The 15,283-nt window shown below is 45.3% G+C and overlaps 1 protein-coding gene across 9 annotated transcripts in view; it reads left to right on the forward strand.

The window, feature by feature from the left end:
- pdlim5a (PDZ and LIM domain 5a) overlaps nt 1–15,283 on the forward strand; it is a 68,675-nt gene that overhangs the window by 22,807 nt on the left and 30,585 nt on the right. For all 9 annotated transcript variants that reach the window (XM_048984758.1, XM_048984761.1, XM_048984762.1 and 6 more), the window contains exon 3: nt 5,079–5,230. In XM_048984758.1, coding sequence (XP_048840715.1) covers nt 5,079–5,230 — 152 coding nt within the window. The remainder of the gene's footprint in view (nt 1–5,078; nt 5,231–15,283) is intronic.

The raw sequence follows: 15,283 nt of genomic DNA on the forward strand, positions 1-15,283 counted from the left end.
ACACGGCCCCTACTCACACCCTGCTAATACCCTGCATGTTCACTACTCTCCTCTCCATACAGGACCCCTACTCATACCATGTTTACACCCATTGTGTTCTCGTGCCTCCTCGTCCTCGTCACGTGTAAACTCTATAGAACACTGCTCCCCACAAAAATGCGGACAAAAGTGAGGACAGTGTGCTCTTTTCTTTTCATTTTATTGTGTTCATTATTAACTGCCAGGGATCCAAACATTTTTAATTAAATCCTGTATTTATTGACATGGGACTGGTATGAACATAAATGTTATGAATTTACAGCTTTCTATCAAAATTGCTACATGCAATTTACCGCTCTTTGTAATTACGAAATTGCTACTATCCTCACCGTAGTTACAATAGAATTTCCTCTCTGGGGACTTGAACCCAGTTCCCTCTGGTAAGGAGTCTTGCTTGAACAGGACCATTTAAATGCAGAGAGGTGTGTGTTATTCAGTTTAACACACCGCTTTGTGGGGACTCTTTCCCTAATTGACCACTCATTCTGTCAGAAACGGCTGTGTAAATAACATAAATTGCTTTTGACTCCAATTTGGAGCTGCAGTAGGTTGTTCTGTTTTTCCTTGATTGCTTGTGGTTATTTGAACTAATTGTGTCATAAAGTAACTGCAGGAGAAGCACATGGAAGCAATTGACTGTTTGCAAACACTGCAATGGAGGAACTTCCTCTCTTGCTAATTGTTCAAATAGCTTTATTGCTATGGATTACATTTCTGTATGCGGCACCAGAGCTTAAAGAAAGAGATCATTCTGAAGACAGAACACTATAGATGATCATGTGTGATTCATTAAAACATACAGAAACTTAATGTAACGGCATAGTCATTATCATTAAGGATAATCACAGGAAAGCTATGTAAAGAAAAACATATTTTAAAATATGATTTGTAGGATAACTATAAGCCTCTGCCATGTGACGGCACGCTCTGTCTGCGTGGGGAGTGCCTGACTTTTGCCAGGAGGCCTTCCAGCTACTCATTCTGAGAATCGGTGTCATGCACTCACGTTCGCACAAGGCATTCTCAGCGGGATGACCACAGTCATGTGACCCGGCATTTGTGTGCCAAAATAGGGCTCTGGCCGGGGTGGGGGAATTAGAGATGATGGTGGGGGCTCTTCCAGGGTGACCGTGAAGAGCCAACCATGTTGGCTGTTTCTCTCACCCCCCTCCCTGGGCCCTGACAAAGGAAGGGCTGCCCCTTTGGACCCCTGTTTTCTGCCTTTGAAGCCTCGGTGAGGCCCAGTGTGGTGCCGCGGGGGACGCTGTGTCTTTTTGTCGCCTATCATCCTGCCCTTGTTCCCGAGGGCTTAGCTTGACTGAAGCCAAAGGCCTGGGAAATTCAAAATGGCTGCCTCACTGCCAAAGTGCCTTAGTATATTAGCTTATCCTGTTTCTTTTGGGGGCAAGGAGAAACTCAGTGATCCCTGACTGTGTTTTGTGATTTCAGGAGTCCCATGGGACCTCAGGTGATGGCCAGTGATTCCATGTGTTTTCTTCTGTCACACTGAGACTCTGGGTCTGAATCTATCCTGTCAATTGCCCTAAGTGGTTGATGATGCAGCAGTGTCAACTGATAGATCAGCAGCCCTTGTTCTGACAGAGGAGAAACCTGTGTGAGCGATGTGAGAAACCCGTGCGAGCGATGTTAGAAACCCGTGTGAGCGATGTTAGAAACCCGCGTGAGCGACGTGAGAAACCCGAGTGAGCGACGTTAGAAGCCCGCGTGAGCGACGTTAGAAACCCGCGTGAGCGATGTTAGAAGCCCGCGTGAGCGATGTTAGAAGCCCACGTGAGCGATGTTAGAAACCCGCGTGAGCGATGTTAGAAGCCCGCGTGAGCGATGTTAGAAGCCCGCGTGAGCGATGTTAGAAGCCCGCGTGAGCGATGTTAGAAACCCGCGTGAGCGATGTTAACTGTAACTTCACTTAAACTTACACGCTAATGAGCTACAACCCAACCCTGAGATTCTTGGTGTCTGTTATGATGCTGTTTGGTGTCGTCAGAAGCTGCCACCCACTTCCTAGGATCGAAGCACTTGCTATAATGACCCGTATCTTGCTCATTACCTGGACAGCTGCTTAATTATTTGTTTTGAAGATCCAATGACAGATGAATCTTTGCACAGGTTCACCTATTTATCTGTAGACTTGGACAGAAACAAGGTGTGTTATAGATGGAATTGAAGTTAAGGCTGCAAAAGGGCAAGGATCCATACAGCCGTGACGTCTGTGACAAGGGAGATTAGGGTCTGGAGCTTCAGCACAGCTGCTGCCAGCTTCCTGTCCACCAAGTGAATCTTCAAGGAGGCTGGACTCCAAGAAGGAATATGTCCGAAAATGGCCATCTTTCCGTTATTGCTCCCAAGATAAACTTCTTAAAGCTTAGCTTCTGTTTGTTTCCTTTGTTTTATTTCTGATAATTTGTTTCTGTCTTCTATACAACAATAACTGCCACACTCGATTAATGTGGCACTTACATTTGACGCTGACAAGAAACCAGCACTTATTTCTGCTCTGCAGTCTGCAGTTTTTCAGTCTGACAGGAGGTGATTGATTTGCAGGGAATCCTCCTGAGAGCAAAGACATAGGAATTTTCCCTTGACGGACCTCCCTGGTTACAGGCGACGCCCCCTTCCAGTCGCCGTAGCCACACATTTCCTTATAAGAACAATCCCATTTCTGAGAAGCCGGGCATGAGAAGTGAAAAAGTCTGCAGGCAGTGATTGGGACTTCAAAGGAGCATCAAATTTGCCGATCCACATCCTTCCAGATCCTTCCTGGGTCCAGCTGAGGCAACAAACCGAACACTAAAGCAGACAAGTGAGAAACAGGATCACCGCAGGCCCACTTGGCGGTTGGCTGCCCTTAAACTCCCATCACGGGACCTTCTCTTGAGGAGAAACACTAATTTAGTTTAATTGTTCAGAACAACAATGAACTCGTACAAATCCCAACCAGCACCATTGGGCGATTGCTCCCACATGGAAAATGAGTTTATGTGTTTGGTTACTTTTGAGCTGAAACCACACGCGTGACATAAATCAAGGGCTCATTGTGTGCCAGAGTAGTGTTTAAGGCAGAGTAGAGTTGTGCAAGAGATGATAAGATTGAAAGGCCTTGCTGTGTCATGCGACTGTGCATTTTAACAATGAAAAGGCAAATTGAAAGCATAAAGGATTTATGAAAAGCTGTTTTGGATTACGATAGCTTACCGAGGGACATTAGTAGAGCAGTGATATTCCATTTGTTCCACGAAATCCCATGAACTTCCGGAAGATACCTTTGTGTCATTTGTGGCATGTGTCATGTAGATTCTTCATTTCATCATTTATCCACGTCTATAACCGAGGAAATCTACTCAAAACCACACACAGCAGAAGGAAACGCACCATTTCCACTCATCTGGCAATTGTGCCTTATATTTTGTGGTCTCCCCAAAAAATATTGCAGGTTTTATTTGTTTATTTTATTGACCAGTAGGGTGCCTGTTAATAATTTTAATGCATTTTTCTAATGTTTATTTAGGAGACATATTCAGCTTTAATTACTTCTGCATATACCAGATCAAATGAAATTTTAGGAAAAATAAATGTTGAGGCCTCAAGTTCTGTTTCTGAGGAACACTGAGGGCTGCAGCCGCGATGGTGCAGAACATGTAGGTCTGAAGTTGTGTTGCATGGAACAGCAAAGGCTGCAGCTGTTTCTATGGATGCCCCAGATCTGAAGCCATGTTCACATGGAGCACTGTGGCTGGACGTTCTGCTGCTTGTTTTAGTTGGTAGGTGCAGGGGGATAAAGGTAAATCCACCACTGAAACAGATCTCAGTGCAGTTGGGAGCCTCGAAAAAGCAATATTCCACTAATTACCTCAGCAGGCTTCCAGGCCCCTTGGATAATTAGACTCCTATTCATCATCAGACATCCCTTTTGACCACCTATGGCTCTGTACAGCCATCTGTATTGGAATTAGAACACATGTATGTGCCAGTACATCAGCCAGCTGGAACAAACTAAAGTACAGGCAGGATTCAACTGTCTGTCCTCCATGGAAAGGCTGCTTAAAACTGGAACTGGTTTGCAAGGAATAAGAGCTACAGAGCTCTTTTGTTATTCCAAGTGAACTAAGTGAACTGTCATAGTCTGATATTTATTTAAAAAATGAAGTTGTTAAGCCAGTCATATGTTGTATGTGCTGTATTGGTTAAATACACAGATTTACAAAGAAACATATTGTGATTTGTATAGAAACATACAACTGATTTTCCTTAAAAGTGGCTAAAAGAGGCGTGATTCTGGATTAAAGTCACTGTCGGAAATACCAGGTTGTATTTCTGTGGTTCTATTAGAGAAGTTATGAAAAGGGTCTGTAATGGTAAGCTGCGATGGAACGTGGAACTTGAATCCCTCTCAGTTTAATGTTTAATTTACTTTTCGCTGCTGATTGGTTGAATGGTGAACCTTTAACCTACCCTCCCGGAAGCATCGACCAATTGTGACCAACCAACAGCAAGCTCCAAGGTCTGGTCACCACTACCCATCTTCCTGCCTTCACTATGTCGTACTTCATTCGTACATGCATATTTAAAACCACGTTCCTCCATCAGAAGACCTGCTCAGACTTAAAGAGAGGGAGGTGCAGAGTCTTACACAGTGAAGCAAAACATTCATCGCATTTTGACATTTCTTCCTGGAATGCTGTGAAATCATTTCCAGAGTAGCTTTTTGGTTAGTGTTTTAGTGCATTATTGTAAATAGTTTGTGTTAAGTGCATCAACCAAACTGATTTCCTTAGTAGGTTGGTTTGAAGAGACCCTTGGGACTGAGGAGATTTATTTATGTAATTCCAGGGCAGTCTGCCCCCAAAACGTTAAATATTCCATTGCATTTAGTCATTAATCTGTTTCAGATTCAGGTCCTTGCTTTTTCAAGTTCAATGTTGAACTTCAGCAAAGGTTAATAATCTCTGGGGATAATAATCTACAACCTGCAGGTATGATCCAGGGGGACTCTCCCTCACCATGGTAACGTATCTTTACAGCTGACAGATGGGGGCAAGGCCGCCAAGGCGAATGTTGCCGTCGGAGACGTGGTGCTGTCCATCGATGGTATCTCCACTGATGGCATGAACCACCTGGAGGCCCAGAACAAGATCAAGGCCTGTGCAGGCAACCTCAACCTCACCCTGCAGAAGTAAGTTTTCCGGTTCCTATGTGTCTTCGGTAGCTTCCACGTTGTGGGAGCTGCTCTTCATTCAGGTGTTGGGAAAATGTTCCTCATGCTTCAGTCAATAAGATTAGCTTACCACTGCATATTCGCTGTATTAACTTGATCTGACCTTAGAAGATTTGTTCCTTCTGTCTCTGGTTTCTCTGCTTGGCACCATGTGACCATGCGTGCAACAATGGGCTCAAAGCAGAGCATACTGAATGCAGGGAGGGGAACGCTGTCTAAACGTGAGACTCCTTGGCACAAATAGGAACTATGTACAGGCCACAGACAGCTACTCCAGGCAGAAAGGCAGGATATACAGCAAGCTGTCTGTTCATGGAGGAACAGCACTCCTACGCAGAGCAGCGCGCTTCTTGGCCTGAGAGATTTACACACTCCAGCGTTCTGCACTCCCTAAGACCTGTGCAAAGCGGACTTCAGTGTGCTTAAAAGCTTTTAGGGCAACTTTATGTTTCTAAAGACCTATCCAAGTACAAATCGCAGCAGTAAGGTCTCACAGAAGGTGTCTGTTTGGTTTATGAAGCCGCAGTCCAGTCTCTCTGTTAGCTGCCATTCACGGTACCTGCCCTCAGCTAACAGCTCTGTTCTTCAGTTTTCAAATGGACCAGAAATGTTCCTTATTTATCCGCAGTTGCAAAAAAAAAACGTTAAAAAGGATAAACTGGGGAGTTTCCATGCTAAAGTCATCAGCCTTTTCTTACAGGCAGGCAGTAAATTATAGGAATACTTCAGGGATTACAGAGTTTTAAATGTCTTGCAAAAATCACCGAAAATAAAAGGTATATTAGGACAGAGTCACAGCATTTTAGCCATTGTCCTCTTCAGCACTGTAACCATGGTCCTCTTTAGCATTGGTCCTCTTTAGCATCGTAGCCATGGTCCTCTTTAGTATCATAGCCATGGTCCTCTTTAGCATTGTAGTCATGGTCCTCTTTAGCATCGTAGCTATGGTCCTCTTTAGTATCATAGCCATGGTCCTCTTTAGTATTGTAGTCATGGTCCTCTTTAGCATCGTAGCCATGGTCCTCTTTAGTATCATAGCCATGGTCCTCTTTAGCATCGTAGCTATGGTCCTCTTTAGCATTGGTCCTCTTTAGCATTGTAGCCATGATCCTCTTTAGCATTGTAGCTATGGTCCTCTATAGTATTGTAGCCATGGTCCCACACACCTGTCCTCGCCGACATTGGGCGATGGCTGCACTATGGTGCTATATTTATGCGCTTTAGTGACTGGTTCCAACCTCCCAGTGGAGCACAGAGCTGGAGCAGTAGGAGCTCTTGAATGATTTTTATTTCCTGTCAGTGATGAGTTTTGCAACAGCAAGACTCAAACTGCAGCAAACTGCAGGGCGCAATGACAAAAAGCTTCATTTTAATGGGCAGTCGATGAGGCCCTTCTAGCTGGTTCATTCACCAGTTCAGGTATTTGGACCTCCATCATACTCTGCGCTTTCAACCGTCTGAGAATTTCTTGACTGAAACCTTGATGGGGAAAAATTCTGCCTTTTTGAGGAGCAACTTTATTGACTTTTTAGTGAAGTTGGGGAAATATGGATGGTGCTTGAAATCATTGTTCTTCCTCTGTTAATTGAGGAGGTTAATCAGGCTGAGGAGGTTGTCATGATATTTATGTCACAGTGGTGCGAAGAGCAAAGCTTACTAGAAAGTTCCATTTCCATTCCTAAGGCTTGGCTTAGCAGAGAGGAGAGCGCACAGGGTTCGGCTGCTGAGTAACACTTTGGCTGCTCAAGGGGAAGTACGCACAAGATACGCCTTGTGTTTTAAGCATGGAAAGAGGTGAAGAGATGCATAAATATCTTACAGCTATTGAGCTCCCGGTGCTGGGTCTGCCAAAGACATCAGGTCGTCCTTCGGTTCATTATCTTGACTTGCCAACCAGTACTTAGTTTTGAGGTGAGCTCAGGTGTACATGGCATGGTTGGGGTGGAAGGCCATGTGGAAATGGTCACATAGGATCAGAGTCCCAGGCACTAAAATTTAAGGTACACAGCTGTTTGGTTTTAGAATGTGATATGGTGTCCTTTTGGGGGTAATATATACACTTTCAGCAAGACTGAAAGAGACTCCCCAAGATCAGTTCTCATTGATTCTCCATGCGGAGGTCATTTGTCTTTCACAGCTATTTCATGAAGATTTCAGACGTCCATGACCCCTAATTCATGAGATGCAATATCTGAAGCAGCTGTATCCAAAATATGGTGGGAATATAATTTGGTAAGACCCAGTCATTTTTTTATGGACCACGAGTAACCAGTGTCCCTCTTAGCTTGGTACTCAACAGCCGAAGTGCTGTATGAAGCTACCATGTGGCTTGATAATTCACTTTTAGCCAACAGTTTTGAGAAATGAACATAAGCGTATGCAGTTGTGCAATAAGAATGACACAAGTATTGGTTTTCACAAAGTTTGCGGCTTCAGTCTTTGTGCATCATTTTGTCAGATGTTTCTATAGTATACTGAAGTATAATTACAAGCATTTTATAAGCATCAAAGGCTTTTATTGACAGTTACAACACGTTTACGCAAAGAGTCAGTATTCCTTTTCAAGACCTCTGTAATTCACCCTGGCATGATGTCAATCATCTTCTGGGCAAATTCTGACTGATGGCAGCCCATTCTTGCATAATCAATGCTTGGTGTTTGTCAGAATTTGTGTGTTTTTGTTTGTCCACTTGCCTCTTGAGGATTGACCACAAATTCTCAATGGGATTAAGGTCTGGGGAGTTTCCTGGTCATGGACTCAAAATGTTTTGTTCCCCGAGCCACTTAGTTATCACTTTTGCTCCATCATGTGGGAAAAGGCTTTGTTCATCACCAAGCTGTTCTTGGATGGTTGGGAGAAGTTGTTCTTGGAGGATGTTTTGGTACCATTATTTATTCATGGCTATGTTCTTAGGCAAAACTGTGAGTGATTCCACTCCCTTGGCTGAGAAGCAACCCCACACATGAATGGTCTCAGGATGCTTTACTGTTGGCATGACACAGGACTGATGGTAGGGCTCACCTTTTCTTCTCTGGACAATATTTTTTCTGGATGCCCCAAACAATCAGAAAGGGAATCCATCAGAGAAAATGACTTTACCCCAGTGCTCAGCAGTTTAATGCCTGTACCTTTTCCAGGATATCAGTCTATCCCTGATGTTTTTCTTGGAGAGAAGTGGCATCTTTGCTGCCCTTCTTGACACCAGACCATCCTCTTCACCTCACTGTGCATGCAGATGCATTCACACCTGCCTGCTGCCATTCCTGAACACGCTCTGCTCTGGTGGTGCCCCGATCCCACAGCTGAATCAGCCTTAGAAGACAGACTTTCTTGGTCACCCTGAAGCCTTCTTCACAACAATTGAACCTCTCTCTTTTGATCATCTGATAAATTGTTGATTTAGGTGCAATCTTACTAGCAGCAATATCCTTGCCTGTGAAGCCTCTTTTTGTGCAAAGAAATGATGACTGTGTATGTTTCCCTGCAGGTAACTATGGTTAACAGAGGAAGAACAATGATTTCGAGCAGCATCCCCATTTTAAAGCATCCGTCTGCTATTATAACTCAATCGGCATGATAGAGTGTTTTCCAGCCTTGTCTTCATCAACACTCTCACCTTCACGAGAGAATCACTGAAATGATGTCAGCAGGTCCTTTTGTGGCAGGGCTGAAATGCAGTAGAAATGGGGTTTTTGAGATTAAGTTCATTTTCATGGCAAAGAGGGACTTTGCAATAAGTTTCAGTTCATCTGATCACTCTTCATAGCATCTTTAGTGTTTGTGCAAGTTGCCATCAAAAATATGAAGGACAGCAGACTTTGTGAAAATTAATATTTGTGTCATTTTCAAAACTTTTGGCCACAGCTGTATATCCTGTAATATATTTTAAAAACCTGTCATGCTTTTCCTCCACTGGCCCTAAAAATAATACACAGGCTGTATAATCCATATTAATCAGAAATATGGTTGCGTATCGTAATTTATATAAGCAGAACATGCATATGCAGTTAGTGCAGGAAGACTGACTGACTGTCTCCATAAACTCATTTATTATCGCGCAGCAGGATGCTCGCCACGGGAACTTGGCTATTGACGTTCACGGTACATTAAGAGATTTGTGAGACCCCGAAAGGATGGGAAAACCAAAACAAGATCCAGGAGTGCCATTAATGTTTGACTCACTCAGTCTTCCTCCTCTTGGAGGGATTTTTCGTAACTCGCAGACCTCTAAAATGCAGGCTTTATCTGGTTCCACCTCGGAGCTGAGGGACTGGGGCACGGGTAGGAAGTCAAGGGTGACCTTCAGGTAACACAGCGTGAGGAAGTGTGTCTATTCTCCTGCTCTCAGTGGATGTCTAAAACTCGAGAGTAGCTTGCGGTGGGATGGAGATGAGGCGGTGTTCAGAGGGCACAGTCTTGCGACGCCTACAGTCGATACCAGACAAAGAGTTGGGCTCGCTGAAGCTGTCAAACCTGCACTCATTCCTGTCATTCTGTCTCACAGAGTGATTTGAGGTTGGAAATTATGCCGGTTATGTGAAATCGCGGTTACACAACTTGAAAATCACTAGCTGTTTGCGTAAGATGATGGGTACTTTGTCAGCACACAGCCCGGAGTGACTTGCATACTTCTCGGATTCCACCAGAATCCCAGATACACAGTGTCTGGAACACATTTGTCGGAATGTGATGCATTTATCGCCAGAAAGTGAGAATGGATTCGCCAATGATGTCAAAAGGCTTGGGAACGCAGTGAGGAAAACAAAGTGAGGGTGGGAAATTCAACTGCTTGGGGCATTTATTTTTGTGCAGCAACAGAAAATGGAAAGAAATGTGACCTGTCTGGGCGGAGTTGTCAATGCTTTGCTTGGGAAGCCGTTATCCAGGGAATGTTGTGTGTTTACCAGACTATTCAAGTTTAGGACAATTCTCAAGGGTACAACAGAATTTCCACTACACTTGAGTCTGGCTCTTGTTATTATAACCCATGGCTCATTAACCACAAAAGCCAATGCATGTGTACTACCAAAGTAACTCATCTGAGTTGAAAGGCCCGAAATTAATTATAGCCCTTCTAGACCCATCTAACGTATGTCGTCAATGTAAACAAAAACGTCCAAACAAAAAGACTCGCAGGCAAATGCACGGTGGCAGCTGTCACACGTGGAAATGAGGCCGGGGGACTTGCTTCTGGGAAGGGACAGCATGGTGAAATGGACGGAGGGAAACGGTGCGGAGAAACTCAGAGAATGGAAGAAGGCCCTGGACGGTTGCAGATGTTGCAGATCTGATGTTTTATTAACAGCGTGAGGTGTGTTTGGAGATCTGTCTTCCAGGTGCTTAATGATGTTCTTGGGAAGTTTCATGCTGTCCAATGCTAAAGTTAGCCAAACAGATAATGTCACAGGGGACCTTTCAAGTGATAAAGTGAATATGACGAAGTAACATGACCCCCTGGCAATGTTTTGGACTTGGTCATTGCCCCCCTACTCACTTCTACTGCCTGCTGATACCCAGCTGTCGAGGCAAATACCGGCTATCCGGTCTGCTGTATAAACTCGAGCTTCGTGTATGATCCTGTTCTGTTCTGTCATGTTTGTTCTCTGTCTCGTGATTTTCCACGGGATCGCTAGACTTTTTCCACGTTAGCTCCGGTTTCTCTACGGTCTCGGAGAAATTAGACCCTAACCCTGCACTTTTGAACGCGGTGGCCGGGCAACAAGGCGGACATGAGAAGCAGCGTTTGATCGATATGCTGGCGGTTGGCGCCAGCTTTCACCACGACGGTAGCGCTGTGCCGTGGGGGCTGCTGGCAGTGCTCTGAACGCCTCTGGTGATTTACGAGAGGACTCCTTGGCAGATGGCATCGCCTGTGTTATTTTAACCACAATGCCGCTACATATCCAGGGGGTCATGTTACTGGAACTGGGCAAGAAAACGAATCGCCAAGATGTGTACCCAGAATTCAGTGCGTCAGCAGGGGAGTGATGTTACCACAATGCCTCCCCATGGAGCCCTCTCTGTGTCTGTCTACTGGTATATCGGAAAATAACAAGTTAAAGATTTGCTTTTGTTTTCGCAGGATTTCGGTTGGATGTGTTCTGACTGTAAATAGAGCCGGTCTTATGCGCTTGTGTTGAGGACCATGAGCAGTGCAGGTGTTTGTGGTAGATGGTGGAGCAGCTGTCGAAGTGGGTTTGGGAGAGGCTGAACCACCCAACAAGCTTTCCCACCCCCCAGGCTTATCACGTCATCAAAATGTATCCTGGATGTATGTTTGTGTGTGGTCTGCATGTGCGCTGTGTGTGGTATGGTTTGGGATGTGCACGCCTGTCAATGTGTTTGTCACACTGTGTGTTTTGATGTTGGATTTTGTATGTGTTTGAGAGCTGCCTGGGCATTCAAGCCCAGGAATGGGATCACTTAGGTTCTCCAGTGATTAACAATGTCCCCAATACATCTCCCCGATGCTGTTGATGACACTTCATTTTTTAGTTGCAGTTTTTCAGGTGGATTTATGCGAATGTGTCCCGAAGGCTGTCTGATTAATGAACGCCGCGCTGTAGCAGGGAGGCTGCAGGGAGATGTTTACGGATCGTTCAGTGCCATATCATTTTGCAAAAGCTGCACGACTTTATGGTAAAGAGCTGCTTGGAACCAAGGTAACGGTTGCAAACACAAACAGAGAGAAGACTCTCCTGCTGCCTGCCAAGAAGAGCTGGCCTTATCAAATGTAGGGCTTGGCAGCACACACACACACACACACACACACACACACACACACACACATATGTTTGTAATTATATCTTTGTGGGGACTCTTCATTCATTTCTAAGGATAACACTCTAATCCCAACATGACAACCTTAACCCCCCCCCAGCCCTAACCTTAACCACAAGTAACCAAACAAAATACGAGACCTTTAGTTTTTTGATTGCATTCACAGATATTTTTGAGGACCTGGAAAATGGTCCACACAATGTCAAAATAACCGGTTTTCATTAAATTGTGGGGAACACAAACACACACACACACACGCACGCACCCCACATGCCACATGAAGTGTGCCGGCTACACCTCCTCTGCAAGCTGCGTCTGAACACATGCCAGCTGTCTCCCGCTGCTTGGATCCCGGATTGATTTATGGAGGGGAAAGCCGAAGCTAGGGAGGCTGGGAGATCCTTCGGCAGATGTCACTGTGGGCTCCGGAGGTGATTTAGTTAGCCTAGCATCCGCCGTTACTCGGATATGATTTTGGGGGACATGGCGGGTGCTTCAGCTGGGTGCAGATGCAGCCCCATGGCCGTTGGCCACAGGAGCTCCTGAATTCTCTGCCTAGAGCCCAGTCTGGCCTCTCGGGACGCTGGCTTATCGTCACGGTAGCCGATTGCCACATCCTAGCCAGGATGGCGGCATGGATTGTAGTGTGGCCAGAGGGTGTGTGCATTGGGAAACAGGTCCTCGTTAGCGTGGGTGCCAGATGTGGTGTTTTAGTGAGTTTTGAAGACCCAGACTGGTTGCACGACCCAGAATTGTTTGGGTGAGTCCGTCAGCCCTTTTTGCACAGTTAGCCTAGTTTGGAGCCATTTTGCATTCCTGAAGTGTACGTGTAACCTGGCCGTCCCTATAGCAACAAAGATGGCGGTAACGACTTCTGTTCCGTGTTGATGCCCCATCCTGGGTTGTTCCCTACCTTGAGCCCGTAGCCTCTGGGATAGGCTCCGGGCTCTCTGTGAAAGTGATTGCAGAAAATGTATGGATGGATAGATGGATAGATGGATGGATGAATGGATGGAAGGACAGACAGAGTAGGCTGAATCCATCTGACCCCCCCCACCCCCCATTAGGGTAAAGGTGTTTGTTTGTCTAGTGGGTGTTGGATCTGATGGAAAAGTGCTCAGATACACCACATTATTGGTCAGTGAAGCTGTTTTATTTTTAGCTCATTGATGTTGTGCTGATCCGGGTGTCTAAAAGTAGGAAGTGATGCTTCCTCGTATCATGCCGGGGCCGTCCAGGCCTCGCAGGCCACGCGGAGGCGGCCGTTTCATTGCAGGCTTTGTCAGGAGCCTTTTACGCCGGCTTCCCTCATCCATTCCCGTTTAATGCGTTTATGTCACAATATAATTGCTTCCAGGTGCTTTGTAAAGTCTCAAGTATAAAATGTGTAAAACGGCAGCCATTTTGAATCCCACAGAACCAGGGGGGTTGCGTCCATGAAATCCCAGTGCCGAAACTGGAAGTCAGCTGACTAGTTTAGAGGCACGGAGAATTTATTTGAGCGAATGAATGCGTCTGTTGAAATGTTGGCCCCCGTGTGATGAAAGGTGACCCCGCTGGCCTTTGCTCTGGGAAAACTGCTAACAGGTGGCAGCAGGGCTGCGAACCCTAATAAAGACACTGAGAAATGCCATAAGCATTCGGCTTTTTTTAACTTTCCTCAAAGTGCTCAGCTTCGTTGGGTGGTATGTAGCATAGTGGGTTTGGGGGTCTGTGCCTGTTTCCAGAAGGTTGTGAGCTCAAATCCCATGGCAGGCATAGTCATACTGCTGGGCCTGTATAAGGTCCACAGTCTCTGACAGTTCCAGTGGTGCAGGATGCTGGCAGCTCCGGTCCTCTGAGAACATGTTTTCCACACTTGTATGCTACTTTGGAAAGAAGTGGTATCTGCTCAACAAATAAACAGTATTACCAGTAAAATACCACAGCTGCTTGTTAAACAGCTCATTCTATAACTGGACTGAACTGGGAATAATTAGAATTGTATTTTTCTACCTGTAACTTATTTGGGCAATTAGTAGGTTGTTTGTGTGCATGCTCGTTAGTGTATTAAGGTTCTTTGTTTATTTCCAGGAGTTTGGGCGAGCGATACGTATGTTTAAGCAACGTGTGAGAAGTTAGTGAGTCAGTTTGTCCGACTTAAGCTGAGCGAAAACAGACGTCTTCCACGCTGACCTGGCGCATAACTGCTAGCGTTTCAGGCCCTGAGATATAAAAGTGACACCTACGGACGCAGCTGTGAAACTAGCCTTCTCTGTTGAGTCTGGTTGCGTTTGACAGAAAACACACTCGCCTTCTGAAGGCGGAGAAAATTGTAGACTCTATAACGAACTGCTTGGTTTCTGCGTGATTATGTAAGCTGCTATGAAGAGAGCCACCTCAGGTTCACAGTTCACCTCAGGTCTTGCAGCAGACCCAAGGCGTGGAGAAAATCCACAAGCCCCAAAGATGACTAGTTGATCAGTGTGCGGAATCACCTGGAACCTCCCGGGGTTTGCTTAGAGGTTCTCCTCGACCTCTGTGGGACTGGAGACCCTGTGTCCAAGGGTTTGGTTGATGTCACCAGAGATGTAGCACACAGGGGGACGGGGGAGATGTGTCCCCCGCCAAATTATATTTGGCCTCATTCCTCCTGCCTATAAATAGACCTTTTCATGTAAATTGTTAGGGTTGTACCACCCGCCCCCCAATATCAAACTCTCCTACATCTTTGGGTGTCACTGAGCCTCTATGGTTTAATGTCCATAAGCATTATTTTGTGGAGTTTGCATGTTCTCTCCATGATAGGCTCCGTACCCCCTGTGACCCAGAAGGATAAGCGATTTGGAAAATGGATGGATGGATGGGTTTGGTTAATGTCTGCTCATGGCCTTGTACAGGTTTAGTTTGGGCTTAAGGTTAAGCATGCACATATAAACTTAACTAAGGTATAATCCTCAAAGTCAATGTAACGCTTTACAATAAATGCATCTTCATAAGTGAAGGTGCACTGAATGTTCTATGAATGCATTATGAAGGTGCACTGAATGTTCTATGAATGCATTATGAAGGTGCACTGAATGTTCTATGAATGCATTATGAAGCTGCACTGAATGTTCTATGAATGCATTATGAAGCTGCACTGAATGTTCTATGAATGCATTATGAAGCTGCACTGAATGTTCTATGAATGCATTATGAAGCTGCACTGAATGTTCTATGAATGCATTATGAAGGTGCACTGAATATTC

Source organism: Brienomyrus brachyistius, chromosome 2, assembly GCF_023856365.1.
Source record: "Brienomyrus brachyistius isolate T26 chromosome 2, BBRACH_0.4, whole genome shotgun sequence".
NCBI lineage: Eukaryota > Metazoa > Chordata > Actinopteri > Osteoglossiformes > Mormyridae > Brienomyrus > Brienomyrus brachyistius.